Raw genomic sequence first — 15561 nt, 5'->3', positions numbered from 1 at the left:
GTTGTAAAGATGAAACCGGGTGCCTAATTGTGGGGTGTCGACATATGTATATAATTACTCGTCGCGTCGAAATGGATCATGTGAACCACCAAGATGGGTTTGCATATCAGATAAATCAAGTGGATGACCAGAGGGTATCATAGCAGCAGCGGCAGCGGCAGCAGCAGCAACCTGTTGATCTTGATGATGCTGATGCTGATGATGAGGATGACGTGGGTGTTGTTGTTGTTGAGGTGGTGGTGGTGGAATAGGTTGTTGATGGTGGTGGTGATGATCCATAAGATGTGATGGTGGTCCACTACTACTACCACGATACATTGAAAGTACTGATTCGAGTTCTTGGATGCGTTGTTGATATTCAGAAAGACGTTCATGTAAAATCCTGATATGATCGACAGATTTACGCAAGATGGTGCCTTTGTTCAATTTGGTCGCATCTCGATCGGGTAACAAGGTGGCAAGGTCATTGATACGCTCATTAATATTGTCCCTACGTCGACGTTCAACGGCATTGTGGGATTCTCGTCTTCGTCGCTTTTTCTCAAACAATTGCTGCATGCTAGATAATAATAATAAGATACAAAGTTTTGGTTATTCACGTGTGCATCAACAGATAACAATGGTCCAATTCCTAATCAATCTTACTTTCGTTGTTGAAGTTCTTCATCCACTCCTCCTCCTCCTCCTCCTCCATCTGATAATTGTTGTTGTTGTTGCTGTTGCTGTTGTTGCTGTTGTTGTTTGAAAGAGGGTGAATCCCAAGGATCTCCTTGTTGCTGTTGTGGATCATCTTGACCATAATACATATCCTTACGCATAGAAGATGCAGCTGCAGCTGCAGCTGCGGCGGCCATAGCAGCTGGCGATGGCTGGGCATAGCCTGGTGTGGGTGTATTATAAGGATGTTGGTGTTGTTGAGGAGGATGATGATAAACACGACCTGCAGTAGCGGATGAGGAGGAAGATGGATATGGCTTAGGTGAGGCTGGTGCATGATGTTGTATCTTTTGATGCGTCGGGGGTGAATCCATGGAAGAGGTTGTTAAGGGTGAAGGAAAAGCCTTATGGTCATTCCCCATGGCAGCCGCAGCATTCACGTCTTGTTGTTGTTGCTGTTGCTGTTGCTGAGACGATGAGCGTTGTGTACCATAAGATGGCTGTTGGAACTGCACATTGTACATTGCTGGTAAACTTGCAGAAAAGAGTGCCTGTGTTTAACAAGGCGGGAAACGGGAAAAAAGGAGAAGAAGAAAAAAGATAAAGAGAAAAGTGAGTAGTAGCAATAGTAGTGAGAAAGGGAGGATGGATAATGACGTAGAGAGAACCACACAGACATGGCTTTTGTTAGCCACGAGGCCACATGTACTCGACCTTGTGATACAGGTCATGGTCATTTCACCCATAATCAGCACACATACTGCAGTCAAGTGCAGGGTCCTTCTCTAACAATTCTCGCTTACCCCTTGTTACTACATTGCATAAACCCTGTAATGCTTGAAAAAGTATCGCCCTTCACTATGCACGTCCATGCACCCAACAGCACCACACAACATCGTAATGAGATGGATCTCTATGATATAAAAGAGGGTGTGATAATTTTTATTTGAGGCGTGGGAGGGTGGTGATTTTATATGCACTGGTTTATATGTGACATTGTGATATAGGTTTGGAGGAGAAATTAGGATGATGGATGCAATAGTAAGGGTGTTTGTCTTTATGATAGAGCTCCAGGGGCAGCTGCTGGACACTCTCCAAAATCATGCCGCTGACCGTAAAAGCTGATGGCGGCAACATAATGGAACCAGATACCGCCACACACAAAAAGATGCCACAATTGATGTGAATGACCAATGTGATCAAATTTACCAGGCCAAAAAGCCTCCGGCCATTGGTTGCCATATACAACGACGCCTAGGATATAACAGCTCAATGATTTGGTCACGGGCGATAGCCAATCGAATAATGTCCGTGCGCCATAGTTGATGTACAAGTGGCCCAGTGGTACAATTCCAGAAGCCGCCATGGCAATAAAGAACGTAATTCGCAGCCACCGCATTTCTGTGAATGAATAAAACAGGGAACAGATTAGCCGAGAGTGCCATTTTCTCACACTGGGCATCGCTATTACTCACCAACACGATCAAACCACTCCATAAAGGGAATAAAGATGCCTGCAACTGCTAGCGTACCAGTGCCAACCATGTAGGTATTACGCCATTGATCTTGACAATAAAAGCCATAGTATTCAGTCAAAACAACGCTTGCACAAATGAGTACTGAAATGCCAACGTAATCAAGGCATGCTACACGTTTGAATGTTGCATAATCATTGATGCCGGAAAGAGTGTGCCATACAGTGGAGCACATGAGACATTTGCAAGCAGCGACAAAGAAGACGGCGAAAATGACACGATCGATCACGTGGGCTTCGGTCAATAAGGTTGAATAGAAGAGTTCATAGATGCCAATGCAGAAGAAGACAACAAAGCCAATGAGATGGGTGTAAATGTTGCCTGTTTCGTTGTGCAAATAGAGAAGTGAATGGCAACACTGGGCCGGAGTTGATAGGAAGCGATACCCCGTGTGGATGTACTGGTTTTATATATCTTGAGTTAATCTACCGCTATTTGCCCAAATACCCGTATTTAAACTTACTTTGTTGTTACGCCATTGTACAGGCAATTCCTCATAGTGCAACAACTGACGAGCTCCCTTGGCCATAGCAACCTTGACATGTTCACCGGCCTTGTTGATTTTTTCATGCATCTTGGTGCCCATTTCAGCTGCTCTTTCAATGGCATCCGAAATTCTGCTATCGATTTCTTCAATCTTGGACATGACAGCATCAATGGTATCATCAAGCGTGTAATGATTGTCTTCAGCAGCTGATAGAAGCATTGCTTCGAGTTCTCGATATTTGTCGGTCAACGATTGTTCCAAAGCTATCAATGCCTGCTGCATGCTCTTTTTATCGTCGGCTGCTAATGAACATGCTGTTTCCCAACGATGATGCCATTCCTCGTCTAGTTTCTCGAGTAGCTCATAGGCACGCTTCAATTTGGTGCGACTGTAATTCTGTAGTCTTTTGCTGCTAATGGATTGCTCGAATTGCGATAGCCGATATTTGAACTTTTGAAGCAAGGGTGCAAACTGCTCTCGGAATAAGGTATCAAAGTCGAGTGGTTCCTCGCATGTGCCAGCGGCGGCATTGATGGTGAGCAAGTTGGCCATGGGTCAAGAAGAAATGAGGCAATGAAGAAATAAGAGAGGGAATGCTGCTGCACGAGATAAATGACCCCAGCTGACAAGAGATAAGGAGGAAAGGGAGGTTGTGAGTGTGAGTATGGAAAGTGACAGGTAAAGGCGGAGAGAAAGAGAGAGAGAAAGAACAACCAGCAGCAGCAGCAGTGAAAGGAAGGGAAAGAAAAAAAAGAGACCTGAAGAAAGAGTAATTCCTCTGTGTCAACAAACCCAAGGTTTCCCCCAAATGTAGATTTCGTGTAACATGTACGCAATTCGTCCTGACAATTAGAAAAAGAAGTCCTCCTCCTCCCCAAAATCTGTGTGAGATTCATTGTCTTCTTTGTGTGGGCGTGGATAAGCCTTCCATTGGCTGAGCATCTACAAAACTATAAAATTTCGTCCTCCCATTCATCACTTTTATCATCACGAGAGTATATCGATAGATGTTTTAAGGAGCTCTGACAATGAGCGGCAAGGTATAGCCGGCGGCGGTGGTGGCGGATGGTAGGTTGTATCGTGTGGTGTGGCCATCGATAATGACCACCACCATCGTCCAACCTTGTTTCAGACTACAGGGGAATACAATATCCTGACTTGCATACAACACCATATGATACCAAACATGGTGGTGCCTGACTTGATGGCTATAGGTGTAATATCACGCGCAGCACATAATAGTGGGCATTCATCATCCTGTAACATGGGTTTTATTTATATATCATGATAATTAGTAATGCGAGAGAGTCTACTTTATCATTACATGTGGATCTCTACAATCTTTTTTCGTCGCCAAAAGACAACAAACATTATGCAGGAACGTATCGGAAATAAGGAGTGAAGGGGCTATGTATGTTGGTGGGTGGGTCTATATTCTCAGATCGACCGTTTCCTTGGGATTCAGCGTACAGCATGACGAGCGTGTTACACTTGGTCCTACCTTTTTCTGTTTACTTGACCCCTTGATGCACACACAGATCCTTCAAGAGTTGCACAACAACTTCCATAATCTTCCTTGCGCCTGTTTGCTGCCAAGACCTGATGACGTTGGTGGTTGTTTTCTGCTCACGGGTGCAACATCCGTGCATGTGACTATTACTGACAATTATCGTCCTCATCTCGTATACGTTGATCAACACCTTATTCAAGGTTGAGTCAATCGGGTGCAAGATTCAAGCAACCCCCAGTAATGTGTATTCTACATATAGGGTGATGATGTAATGCATGTATGAGCAAAAATGATGTACATCCCAATAGGATTCACACCTATTTTGATACCAATGTAAAGGTGTGTGAGCGGCTCTGCAACATGAAGCTGAAGGCAAACCCCAAACGTCAAGCCGCAAGCAGGGAACGTTTGCTGGCGATCCTCAGGTATCCATAACTTTTTATACCCTGGCGAAACACTAGTAGATGAATTGTAGCATCTTTGATGTGGTGTTCTAATTTCATTACGATGGATCATCCGTCACTTTTGACCAACCGATGACATTGTCCATCAAAAGATGCCGGCTTTATTATATCCGCGTCCAAGAATGCATGTAACATTGATGCTATCCCATCATGCTTGCTTCAATTGAACATATATCACGTATAGGATTCTTCCAAATGGACCAGGGAACAACCAACTCGGTTAAGACCCCATCCCATTTCAACTTTGACAGCTACCAGAGTTGTCATGTACCCAATTCCTTCCATCCCATATACCAAACCAATATTCGTATCCATATCCATATCCATAGGAATCCGTATGTATTGAACAAGTTGCTACACGTAAATAAAGCTGCTTCTATACAACGGGTATCTGCTGTTCACGTAAAAAAGGCTGGGTTGCTTCAAGTAAAGAGAGCTGCTTGAGTCAATGGAGTAAAGGCCTTGCTAATGGCAACTGCTGGAAAGAACGCTGCCATGCTTGGTCGTGGTAGAGGAATGTAGAAGAGCGTGTGTTGTAGTAGAGTGACAAGAAGGCTGCGCCATGGACTGCCATTCAGTCAAGGAATTGGGATCAAGAGAGAGGTACGGTTGACATGATGGGCTGACGCAGGACAATCGTGCGCAGGGTAGTTGTACGTACTTGAATGGAGCAACAGTTGGGAATGGGAGGAAGAGACAATAACCAAGGAGAGGAAGAACAGGAAATTAAAACAGGTTGATCTGATGTTGAATGATACTTCTTTGTACAAGCGTTGCTCAATCAAATCCTCTTGGATCATGAAAGTTAAATGATGAAGATGATGGGCTGGAGCAGGACAATCGTTCATATGCAATGGATTGGGCAACAAAGATGAATGGGAGGAATGGGCTATCAAGTAGCAGTTTTCATATAATCAATCAGTTTGATTCCTCTGAAATTGGATGATGTTTTGTGTTTGAGCGTTGTTCAGTCGGATCCCCTCGGATCAAGAAACTTGAAGGACGAGCATGCTGGGCTAGAGTAGGACAATCGTTCATATGCACTAATTTGGGCAACAATGGTGGAAGGGAGAAAGTGGGTTTTAGCTTTCAATGATCAGCTGTTACTGAACAGTGTATAGCGTACCATACGTTGACCCTTCCAATCATGCAAAGTAGCTGAGTTACACGAAGAGGTCCCTCTGCATCTTTTGCTCTGGCGGGGTCCAGCTACTTCACAATGAACAAGGGGGTATCCCCCCCTGGCCGAGTGGCTATCCAGTTCCTTCCGTTTCCCGGGGTCGCCGGTTCCAATTCTTCTGTGGACATGAGGTCCTTATTTGTTTCAGGCATTAGGCCTTTCCGATTACGTTTGTCTGTTTCGCGTTAAAACTTTCATTGTATCAATCTTGTTTCGCTTGCGGGATATCACTCTCTGACATACTCTCGCGTAATAAATCTGAGGCCAAAAGCCTCCATATAAATACTTCACAATGAACAAAGACCACTTGTCATATAGCATCACGCACACATAATAAAGACGTCCATATCTCAAGATTTCACAATGAAACGTGGGATTTTTAATAGAGCAATGGGCTCGGCTTGGATAACAACACCTTGTGTGAAAGTTTCACGTTCAATGTCGCAACTAGCCCAAAAAATATTTTTTGGTCGTCGTCGTCGAAGAGGTCGACCCCCGGATCCAGTTTGGCTGGTGGCGACATTGCGAAATCTGGGATTAGCCACGATGAACTTGAAACTTTCACACAAGGTGCTGTTCGCCAAGCCGAGCCCATTGCTCTAATAAAAACTCCACGTTTCATTGTAAAGTTTAGAGATACATGCACCTTTATGTTTGTAAGCGTGATGCTATATGACAAGTGGCCTTTGTTCATTGTGAAGTAGGTGGACCCTGGCAAAGCAAAAGATGCAGAGGGACGTGTTTGTATAACTGGGTTAAAAAGTTTGGACTTCAGGGACCATGCATGACAGGTATGCAACCCTCATTTTCAGGTCATACATTGGCAGCTAATAGCCACTTTTGTGCATTCCCAACTTTTGTGCATTCTATTGTAGGTGGGCGATTCTCCTGCTCCAGACATTCATTTCCATGATTAAAGTAGGTTGATCTGAGCTGATTTGGTTGAGTTACGCTCACACAAGATTACATCGGTTGAGCTACATCGAGCGTGCTCTATGTTCAGAGTGATGTAATCTCTCTTTGACCGCAGCTCAGTCAAATCAGCTCGGATCAACCTACTTTAATCATGGAAATGAATGTCTGGAGCAGGGGCATCGTTCCCATGCAGTGGATCTCGCAACAATGATGACTGGATAAAAGTGGCCGTTAGCTGGCAATACATGCCTGTTCCTAGATGGCCCATAAAGTAATTATACATTGGCCCTTTCATTCATGCAAACATAGCTGTGTTACACAACACGATCCTCTGCATCTTTTGCTCTGTCAGGGTCTAGTTACTTTACATTAAACAAAGACCACTTCTCATATAGCATCACGCTTACAAACATAAAGGTGCCTGTGTCTCCAAACTTTACAATGAAACGTGGGGTTTTTATTACAGCAATGGGCTCGGCTTGGCCAACAGCACCTTGTGTGAAAGTTTCACGTCCAATGTCGCAACTAGCCCAAAAAATATTTTTTTGGTCGTCGAAAAAAGTTTCAAGAGGTCGACCCCTGGATCCAGTTTGGCTGGTGGCGACATTGCGAAATCTGGGATTGGCAAGCTTGATCGTGAAACTTGCACCCAAGGTGCAGTTGGCCAAGCCGAGCAGGTTTGTCCTCGTAAAGAACCCACGTTTGATTGTAAAGTTTAGAGATACAGACACCTTTATGTTTTACCTATGCTGTAAGCGTGATGCTATATGAAAGGTGCTTTTTGTTCATTGTCAAGTATTTATATGGAGGCTTTTGGCCTCGTTTTATTGGGAGTGCATCGAAGAGTGGCACCCCAAAATCGGAACGATATTGAAAAAACGTACAAGAACTACGTATTGAAGGAATGACTACGTCGGGCTATAGTCCCTCGGTGGCGAGGGACTTCCCGAGAAATGAGAGGAAGGGGTAGAGGATGCAAAAGGTTGACCGTTCTGTTTAAGAGATTCAGCAAGAAGATCAAGAGCTGAAGGTGTCAAGAAAGCGGTGATTTGCTTGGCTTGGTCAGACATAGGGTAGGTATCGTGAATATGGCGAAGGAGCCCGGAGGTGAATTGTGGCGTCGGCAAAGGCATGTTGTCATCGAAATTATCAGGTGTGTACTCGTTAATGATATTGTCGTTATGGCTTTCAATAGACGATAGATCAAGTTTCAACATGGAGATATCAGACGTTTGGCTGTTGGCAGATTGCGACGAAGGTGAATGAGGCATAGGTGGTGTCGTAGGACTGGATGAATCAGGCTTGGGTTTACGGTTGAGACACTTAGCGGCGCGATGGCCTGTTTGGCCACATGACCAACAAACACGAGAACGAGTAGCACGATTAGGGCATGCAGATGTAGCGTGACCAGCTTGATGGCAATGAAGGCAATGGAGCGGCATTTCTGCCCACGTAACATGAAACAGGTCGTCTGAATTGGGCCATGGAACTGTGTGGCGTAATGGAGTTGTACCAGATTTGGCATTATTAATTTCCAGAGTGGCATAGCCTTTGCCCATGAAGAGGTGAGAATCATAATCGCGAAGGATACCATAGTCGAGGACGTTGCCATAGTCGGAAAGTGCTTCTTGAATACCATTTGATAACGTGTCCCTTGTGGTAAAGGGTAGATCACTAAGCTGAAGGTGTACAAGGCGAGCATCAGGAGAAAGAGGTATCGAAGGTAAAATACATTGGTTGTCAGGGAAGCTGATACCCATGAACTTGATTTTGCTATAGTCTTTTTTGTCGGCGATAAAGAGTTCGACAATGCGACGTGCGTGATCAGAGTGGAGGCGTACTCCACAGTTGTTAGGAAACTTGCTGTTGATATGACGAAGTATTTCAGCACGGTGTTCAGGTCGAGAGGTGAAATCAAAAAACAAGCTGGGACAAGAAGCTGGTGAGCCGCCTACTTTCCACACGTTGGAGTGTGTGGCCGATTTACGACCTGTAGGTGTCTTCAAAGAATCACGAATGAGCGAAGGACGACGTGTAGCTTTAGCATACGAGAGACGTTGTGGACGATTTTGTGTGCCTGTTTCCTTATCAGGCAATTTGGTTAAATTCTGGGAAGACATGTTCATTGTCAAGTAGCTAGACTCTGATAGGCCAAAGACGCAGAGGGACTCGCTTGTATAATAAAATAAAACTGAGAGGGGCAGAGCTTGAAGGATTCTTATTGGTGGAGAGTGCATGATTGACACTTTCCCCCATAGTAAGGCCCGCCTATGGTAGACCTCTTGGGAACTTTTTCAGATGACCCATGGTATGGTAACAAGCCAAAGTGATCAGTGCCTCCAAGACTATGAGCGGTAATGGTATTGTATGTCTCCGGGGTTCGTTCTCATAGAAGGCTATACATACAAGGTAGCGCAAGCTGATAGTTCTCATAGATAAGCATATGCATGTACTCATGCCACATTGTACAGTACCAGAACTCACTCTTTCTTAGACATAATGATTCAAGCTTGCAATGACCAGCTTGCGTAACAATTACTATTGTTGGGTACCATGACTATGGGTTTATTATCTTTGAAATACAAGCGTCTATATAAACATGTATACAATCCGTTATTGCCACTGGCTATCGTATATCCACATATGAACAAGGAAGCTTTAATGAATGTAGTATGACAAAAGGAACAAAGCATCTCGATACAATAATGTGGGTAATCCAATTTTGCCTTCCAGCCTTCAAATTTCTATCCTGCCTTTGATTCCAAAAGCCAACCAGTGGACCATATCGAATCAGCGGGTATCATTGTGTCATTGTATTCTTGGTTGCTGCCGTCATAAGCATCTTCCTCCATGATTGCAAACTGGTTGCTGTGATTGCTCTCATTCCAATATCCAACATCATCCATGGAAACAAACCGCCTTCCGTCAAAGATATAAGCCCTCTCATCCATGCCATCCAATCCACCATCATCCTCACCCATGTCCACACGACAGGGTCTATCCTTCCTGCTGACGACGTGCCACGTAACCAAAATGTCAATTCAGGATCACCCATCGCTGTACTTGATTGCATCCATCCATAACCATTGCAAACCCAACAAGTTGATACAAAGAACCCCTGTGATCGCTTCCTTCTCCATCCGGCTGTTGGTCAATCACTTCTTTGCCATTTTCGTAATGTGAAATGTAGTTGATGGCTGATATGGCATCACCCATAGGAATTCATTTGTATTGAAGTAAGTTGCTACACGTAAATAAAGCAGCTTCTATACAACGACTGTCTGCTGTTCACGTAAAAAGGCTGTATGAGAAGTTGCTGCAAGTGAAGAACGCTGTTTGAGACAATGAAGTAAAGACCTTGATAATAGCAATTGTTGTTACGTTTGGTTGCGGCAGAGGAGTGCAAGAACGTGTGTTGTAGTAGAATGACAAGGTTGTGAACGCTGTTTGAGAGAATGGAGTAAAGACATCGCTAACAGCAACTGCTGCAGTGCATGCTGTTACGTTTGATAGTGGTCGAGGATTGAACAAGAGAGGTGAAGTGTCAAGAAACGCGGGTGTTGTAGTGGGGTGCATACGCCATGGACTTGCCATTCAGCCAAAGACAAACGAATCGAGACAAGTATAGGATTGACATGATGGGTTGAAGCAGGACAATCGTCGCAGGTGGTAGTTGTATGTACTTGAATGGGGTAACAGTTGAGAATGGGAGGAAGAGGCAAGAAGGCGGGAGGGAAGACCTGGAAATTAGATAGGCTGAGGTGATGTTTGGATGGTACTTCTTTGTTTGAGTACAACTCAGTCAAATCCTCTTGGACCAAGAAAATGAAGATGGAAATGATGGGCTGGAGCAGGAGAGTCGTTCACATACAGTGGATTTGGCACCAATGGTGAATGAGAGGAAGGGGATATTAGCTCGCAGTAGAGGAACTACAAATTAAAGCATCAATGATCAATCGAAAGAGCCAAACATCAAATGAAGCAGCGTCTTCATCTATCAATAAGAGTCTTTGGCTGTGATGGAGATAAGGATTATCCGATCTACTCAATGTTCATTGAAAGCTACCGAATCTCGATGCATGAAGTAGTCTGTCATTCCGATGAGTATATGCACTAACGTGCTGCGTCAGCTGACGCGGTGACGCGGAGCTAAAAGGGGCAAATTCATCCGAGAAGATAGCTGGTGTTCTTTTTTCTTTCATCAACATGAGTTTACCCACACCTATTCACCCTGCCTATGCCGCTATCAACGAAGCTCGAAAGAAGCTACCACCTATGGGTGATATCCCACTTGAAAAGGTGCGAGAAAACATGGACAAACGCGGTGCTGCAGTTCAAGTTCCAGACGTCATTGAAGAAGACAGGGTTGTGGATAGTGAGGATAAATCCTTGAGATTGACGCTGTTGCGTCCTTTGGGTACCGAGGATGAGATGCTTCCTGTTGTCATCTATTAGTAAGTGTGAGCCTTGATGCATGTATATGGATGACACAATCAACACTTTTCTCTTAGTCATGGAGGTGGATTTATAAGCGGTTCGAAATATACGCATCGCAAGGTCACTCGCGATGTATGTATGCCGCTTGTGTTTTTGGGTACAACATGGGATATATGAGTACTAAATTTACTCTCATAGATATGCACTAAAAGTCGCGTGGCTATTGTCTTTGTCGAATACTCACTAGCCCCTGAAGCCAAATTCCCATTGATACATGAAGAGTGCTATGCAACCTTACAGTGGGTGCTTAAGAATGGCAGAGGTATCAAAGTCGACACCAACAAATTAGCTGTGTGTGGTGATAGTGCTGGTGGTAACCTAGCAATTGCGATCCCATTGATGGCCAAACAGCGTGGCCTGGGGGATGTGATCAAGGCTCAAATTGCATACTATCCCGTCACAGCGTCATCCAATCGCGAAAGGTTCCCATCGTATCAAGAATTTGGCAATGGTGACTATCCATTAAGCCGTAAAGACGTGGAACAAGTGGAACACCTATACTTTGAAGGAGAAGGAGGCGATAAAAAGTGGGCTGCACCTTTGTTGGCATCACTCGATGACCTACGTGGTTTGCCACCAGCTCTCATTATGACCTCGGAAGCAGATTTGTTACGTGACGAAGCCGAAGAATACGGACGTAAATTGACTGAGGCAGGTGTTAAGACAGCAACTGTACGATTGATTGGTGGAGGTAAGGTAAATCTACAAGAGATTTGGTTGCATGCGGTATTGAATGTCATGATTTTGGTGATAGTCCATGGAATGGTTATTCAGAATGTGGATACTCCCATATACCTACAATCGTTGGCAATGATAAACCAGCAATTAGATGAAGCATTCAAAGGACCTTAGATACGTACGACGTAGCCATTTTCATCAACAATGATCCATCCTGTACATCACCTCATCCATAATGTTTTGGGTCTTTTGATTTACATGCGTGTGATGTGTTTGGGTGATGTAGCATCCATGGATAATACCAACCACCCTTTTGTGATAAGGGAGACGAAGATGGCGGCACCGGAATAAGTACGTTCATAGGATCGATGACCTATTTTGGCAAAACGCTTATGCAAGGCGATATGGAAAATTATGCGCATTGATAATGAATTCACATATAGACAATGCATTGTGAGCTATTTCAGATTGCCCATTATTGGTTTCACAAGCATACCGCAAAGATGTAATGGATGTCGCCATGCTATTTTCATATGGGCGTAATGCTGTTGAGTCGTTTGTTTCGTTTACAGCGATAGTCAATGCCGATGTGTGCATACGTTGTCAAGCTGAAACGGTCTCATTCAAAGTTAAGATTCAGCAAATTCACATCCCAAATCTAAAGCAAGTGCTGAATAATGTAATTTTAGACGACATTGATGTGACTGAACATGACCAGCAGCGTCAAAAACATGGATTGGGCATGGAGCCAACAAGCGGTTATGACAAAGAGATGAATCAAATGAATCAAAGATAACGGGGCTCGGCTCCCTTTGTGAAACAAAGGAAGTGGGATCATGAAAGAGCCTTATCAGGTATTACGTAAATGTCCTTTCTAGGGAATATTAAGCAGCATAACGTTGGACAGCAATACCTGGATTGAAAAAATCAGTAAGAGGGGTCATGTGCCCTGCACATGGCTGCGTTATCGATACATCAGTAAACGCATACCTCCTTTTTATCCACCAGCAAATGGCACAAAAAAGGGAGTTCATGGCTCCAGCTCATTGCTAGTTGACGGGGCAGCTGACTGAATAGGCCAACTTGTGTAACATATGGTTGGCAAGGGTTAATCTGAAAAGCGGGATCAACTGGTAAAAGAACAAAAGCTAAGCACCACGCCCTGCACAACAATTTGACAGCAATGGTAATATGCATGCGCATATAGTATACACTGTATCTTGCTGCTAGGTCATGTATGTGTATCCCGCATCTATCATTACATCCATCCAACCCACAAAGAAAGCATATTCATTGTCACTTGTTTAAAGTGGTGGTGTCAAATCAAGCGGGAAATGGGGCGATCTGGGATACATAGACCTGGCGTGGGAGTAAATGTCATCAAGCTTTGCGCTTTGAATGGTGCGGGAAAGGCCACTTTGTCCCGCCCTATGGTGTTTCGGGACTCGCTCAAATCAAGTAGAATGATGCATAGGTTACACATCCTATCCTATTATATCCCTTTCACTACATCCCCCCGCATCTTGTTGCATCGTGTGCTAATCTCGTTGTCTGCATATGGGTCTATATATAAGAACGCATATGCAAGTTTTTCATATCCTCACTTCGTTTTCCTCTCCTCCTGATTTTATTATTATATAACTATCATCGCATTTATACTTGACATTCTTCTTGTCGTCCTTCTTCATAATCACCAACATGCAAGATAGTAAACAAGAATTGGCCGTTGTGATGGGCCGCGAAGGCAAAGGGTCCACCGGCTTGAAAGGCATCATTGAGAACCCATACGTATTTGCCGTCGCTTTATTTGCATCGCTGGGCGGTGTGCTCTTTGGTTACGATCAAGGTGTGATTTCAGGCGTCCAAGAGATGGAGGTGAGTGTTATGAACATGTTGCTATGGTTTTCATGTTGACATGGATACGTCTTTTTGTAGACATTCAAAGCCAAATTCCCCATGAATCCTACAGAGAATGGCTTCGTCGTTGCGATTTTGGAATTAGGTGCCTGGCTTGGATCAATTATTGTTGGTTACTTTGCCGATAAGATTTCACGCAAGTACTCCATTGTGATGTTTTGTATTGTTTTCCTCCTTGGAAGTGCTATTGTAAGTTGATGGACGTGTGTGGAGGTGGTTGGTTAGTTGGCGACATGCGTCTAATCACTAACCTGTCGACTCCTTTGTCTCTTGACAACTTGTAGCAAGGAGGTGCTCAGAATATTGGATATCTTTTTGGCGGTCGATTTGTTACTGGTATGGCAGTAGGTGCGTTGAGTATGCTTGTGTAAGTATCCATATGTGCATCCCTGGTGATAACCAAGGAGCAGTAAAATGTGTAGGATGATGTTCGTATATATATGTACTCACATGACGAGTTGCATGCAGGCCACTTTACCAATCCGAGATTGCACCTCCCAATATTCGTGGATCACTTGTTTCATTACAACAGCTTGCCATCACTTTCGGTATCCTTATTTCCTTTTGGATCGACTATGGCACGCAATACATCCCCAACGAAGCACAATGGCGAATCCCACTCTTGTTGCAGCTGGCTATTGGTCTTATCCTTGGCATTGGTATCTTGTTCTTCCCCTTCTCACCACGTTGGCTGATGACCGTTGGACGTGAAGAAGAATCATTACGAGTATTATCCAAGTTGCGAAGACTGCCTGTTGATGATGCTGCAGTGATATTCGAATGGCGGGAAATCAAGGCCACTGTTGAGTTTGATCGTCGTGTGAAAGAAGAAACTTATCCTGATCTACTACAGCAAGGCCGAAAAGGCGCTATCAAAGTAACTATCATGGGCTATGTTGACCTATTTCGTCATGGCATGTTCTTGCGGTTGTTCCTAGCTTGTGCTATTATGGTATATCAACAACTTACAGGGGTAAACGCGCTGATTTACTATGCTCCTCGCATTTTCCAATCCGTTGGATTGACCGGCAACAGTGTTTCACTTCTAGCAACGGGTGTAGTTGGCATTATCAATTTTGTCATGACGCTGCCTGCTGTTCTCTTTCTTGACAAATTTGGTCGCAAGCCCATGTTGATGACAGCTTCAGCGTTAATGACATGCTGCATGGTGATCATCGCCACCCTTGTTGGTCTCTTTTCAGATGATTGGCCAAATCATACACGTGAAGGATGGGTCGCTGTGGTGTTTGTATATATCTTCATTGCGAACTTTGCCTACTCCTGGGGTCCAATTGGATGGGTGTATGCATCTGAAATCTTCCCGCTTCGTGCACGGGCCAAGGCCATGTCCATTAGTACATCAGCCAATTGGATGTTTAACTTTGTTGTTGGCTTAATCACTCCACCCATGATTGCAAACATTGGATATGGGACGTATATATTCTTTGGTGCATTTTGCTTCCTCTCTTTCTTTTTCATTTGGCTATTTGTGCCTGGTAAGTAACATATGGATAGGTACATGGGGTAATGTATTGATCTAACATTGATTGTTGTATAGAAACCAAGGGCCGTTCTTTGGAAGAAATGGATGCGATATTTGGTGGCAACACGGCTGCACACGATGCAGCGCTCATGGATAGCGTCCAGCAAGATGTAGCTCAACAAGAAATTCCTGGTCTCTCCAAGACACCCAACAACAACGTGTAAAATAGTAAATTCTA

The 15561-nt window shown here is 44.1% G+C and overlaps 5 protein-coding genes across 5 annotated transcripts; 2 read left to right on the top strand and 3 right to left on the bottom strand.

Moving 5' to 3' along the window:
* Positions 1-54: 54 nt before the first annotated feature.
* O0I10_010884 (uncharacterized protein) lies at positions 55-1181 on the bottom strand (the record flags this gene model as incomplete). The annotated part of the gene is made up of 2 exons (XM_058490858.1): positions 55-559; positions 646-1181. The coding sequence occupies 2 exons, from the start codon at positions 1179-1181 to the stop codon at positions 55-57; spliced, it is 1041 nt and encodes a 346-aa protein (XP_058338362.1).
* A 533-nt stretch (positions 1182-1714) lies between these two features.
* Positions 1715-3231, bottom strand: O0I10_010883 (uncharacterized protein; the record flags this gene model as incomplete). Its single annotated transcript, XM_058490857.1, has 3 exons — positions 1715-2058; positions 2133-2592; positions 2656-3231. 3 exons carry the CDS (start codon positions 3229-3231, stop codon positions 1715-1717), a joined length of 1380 nt encoding a protein of 459 aa, XP_058338361.1.
* A 4425-nt stretch (positions 3232-7656) lies between these two features.
* O0I10_010882 (uncharacterized protein) lies at positions 7657-8874 on the bottom strand (the record flags this gene model as incomplete). Its single annotated transcript, XM_058490856.1, has 1 exon — positions 7657-8874. One exon carries the CDS (start codon positions 8872-8874, stop codon positions 7657-7659), a length of 1218 nt encoding a protein of 405 aa, XP_058338360.1.
* A 2080-nt stretch (positions 8875-10954) lies between these two features.
* Positions 10955-12097, top strand: O0I10_010881 (uncharacterized protein; the record flags this gene model as incomplete). Its single annotated transcript, XM_058490855.1, has 4 exons — positions 10955-11202; positions 11260-11317; positions 11384-11936; positions 12000-12097. 4 exons carry the CDS (start codon positions 10955-10957, stop codon positions 12095-12097), a joined length of 957 nt encoding a protein of 318 aa, XP_058338359.1.
* A 1524-nt stretch (positions 12098-13621) lies between these two features.
* O0I10_010880 (uncharacterized protein) lies at positions 13622-15547 on the top strand (the record flags this gene model as incomplete). The annotated part of the gene is made up of 5 exons (XM_058490854.1): positions 13622-13798; positions 13859-14029; positions 14125-14207; positions 14309-15336; positions 15399-15547. The coding sequence occupies 5 exons, from the start codon at positions 13622-13624 to the stop codon at positions 15545-15547; spliced, it is 1608 nt and encodes a 535-aa protein (XP_058338358.1).
* Between the last annotated feature and the right edge of the window lie 14 nt (positions 15548-15561).

The sequence above is a fragment of the Lichtheimia ornata genome (genome assembly GCF_029851405.1).
Source record: "Lichtheimia ornata isolate CBS 291.66 chromosome Unknown scaffold00078, whole genome shotgun sequence".
Taxonomy (NCBI): domain Eukaryota; kingdom Fungi; phylum Mucoromycota; class Mucoromycetes; order Mucorales; family Lichtheimiaceae; genus Lichtheimia; species Lichtheimia ornata.
This window is presented reverse-complemented; position numbering and strand designations above follow the sequence as displayed.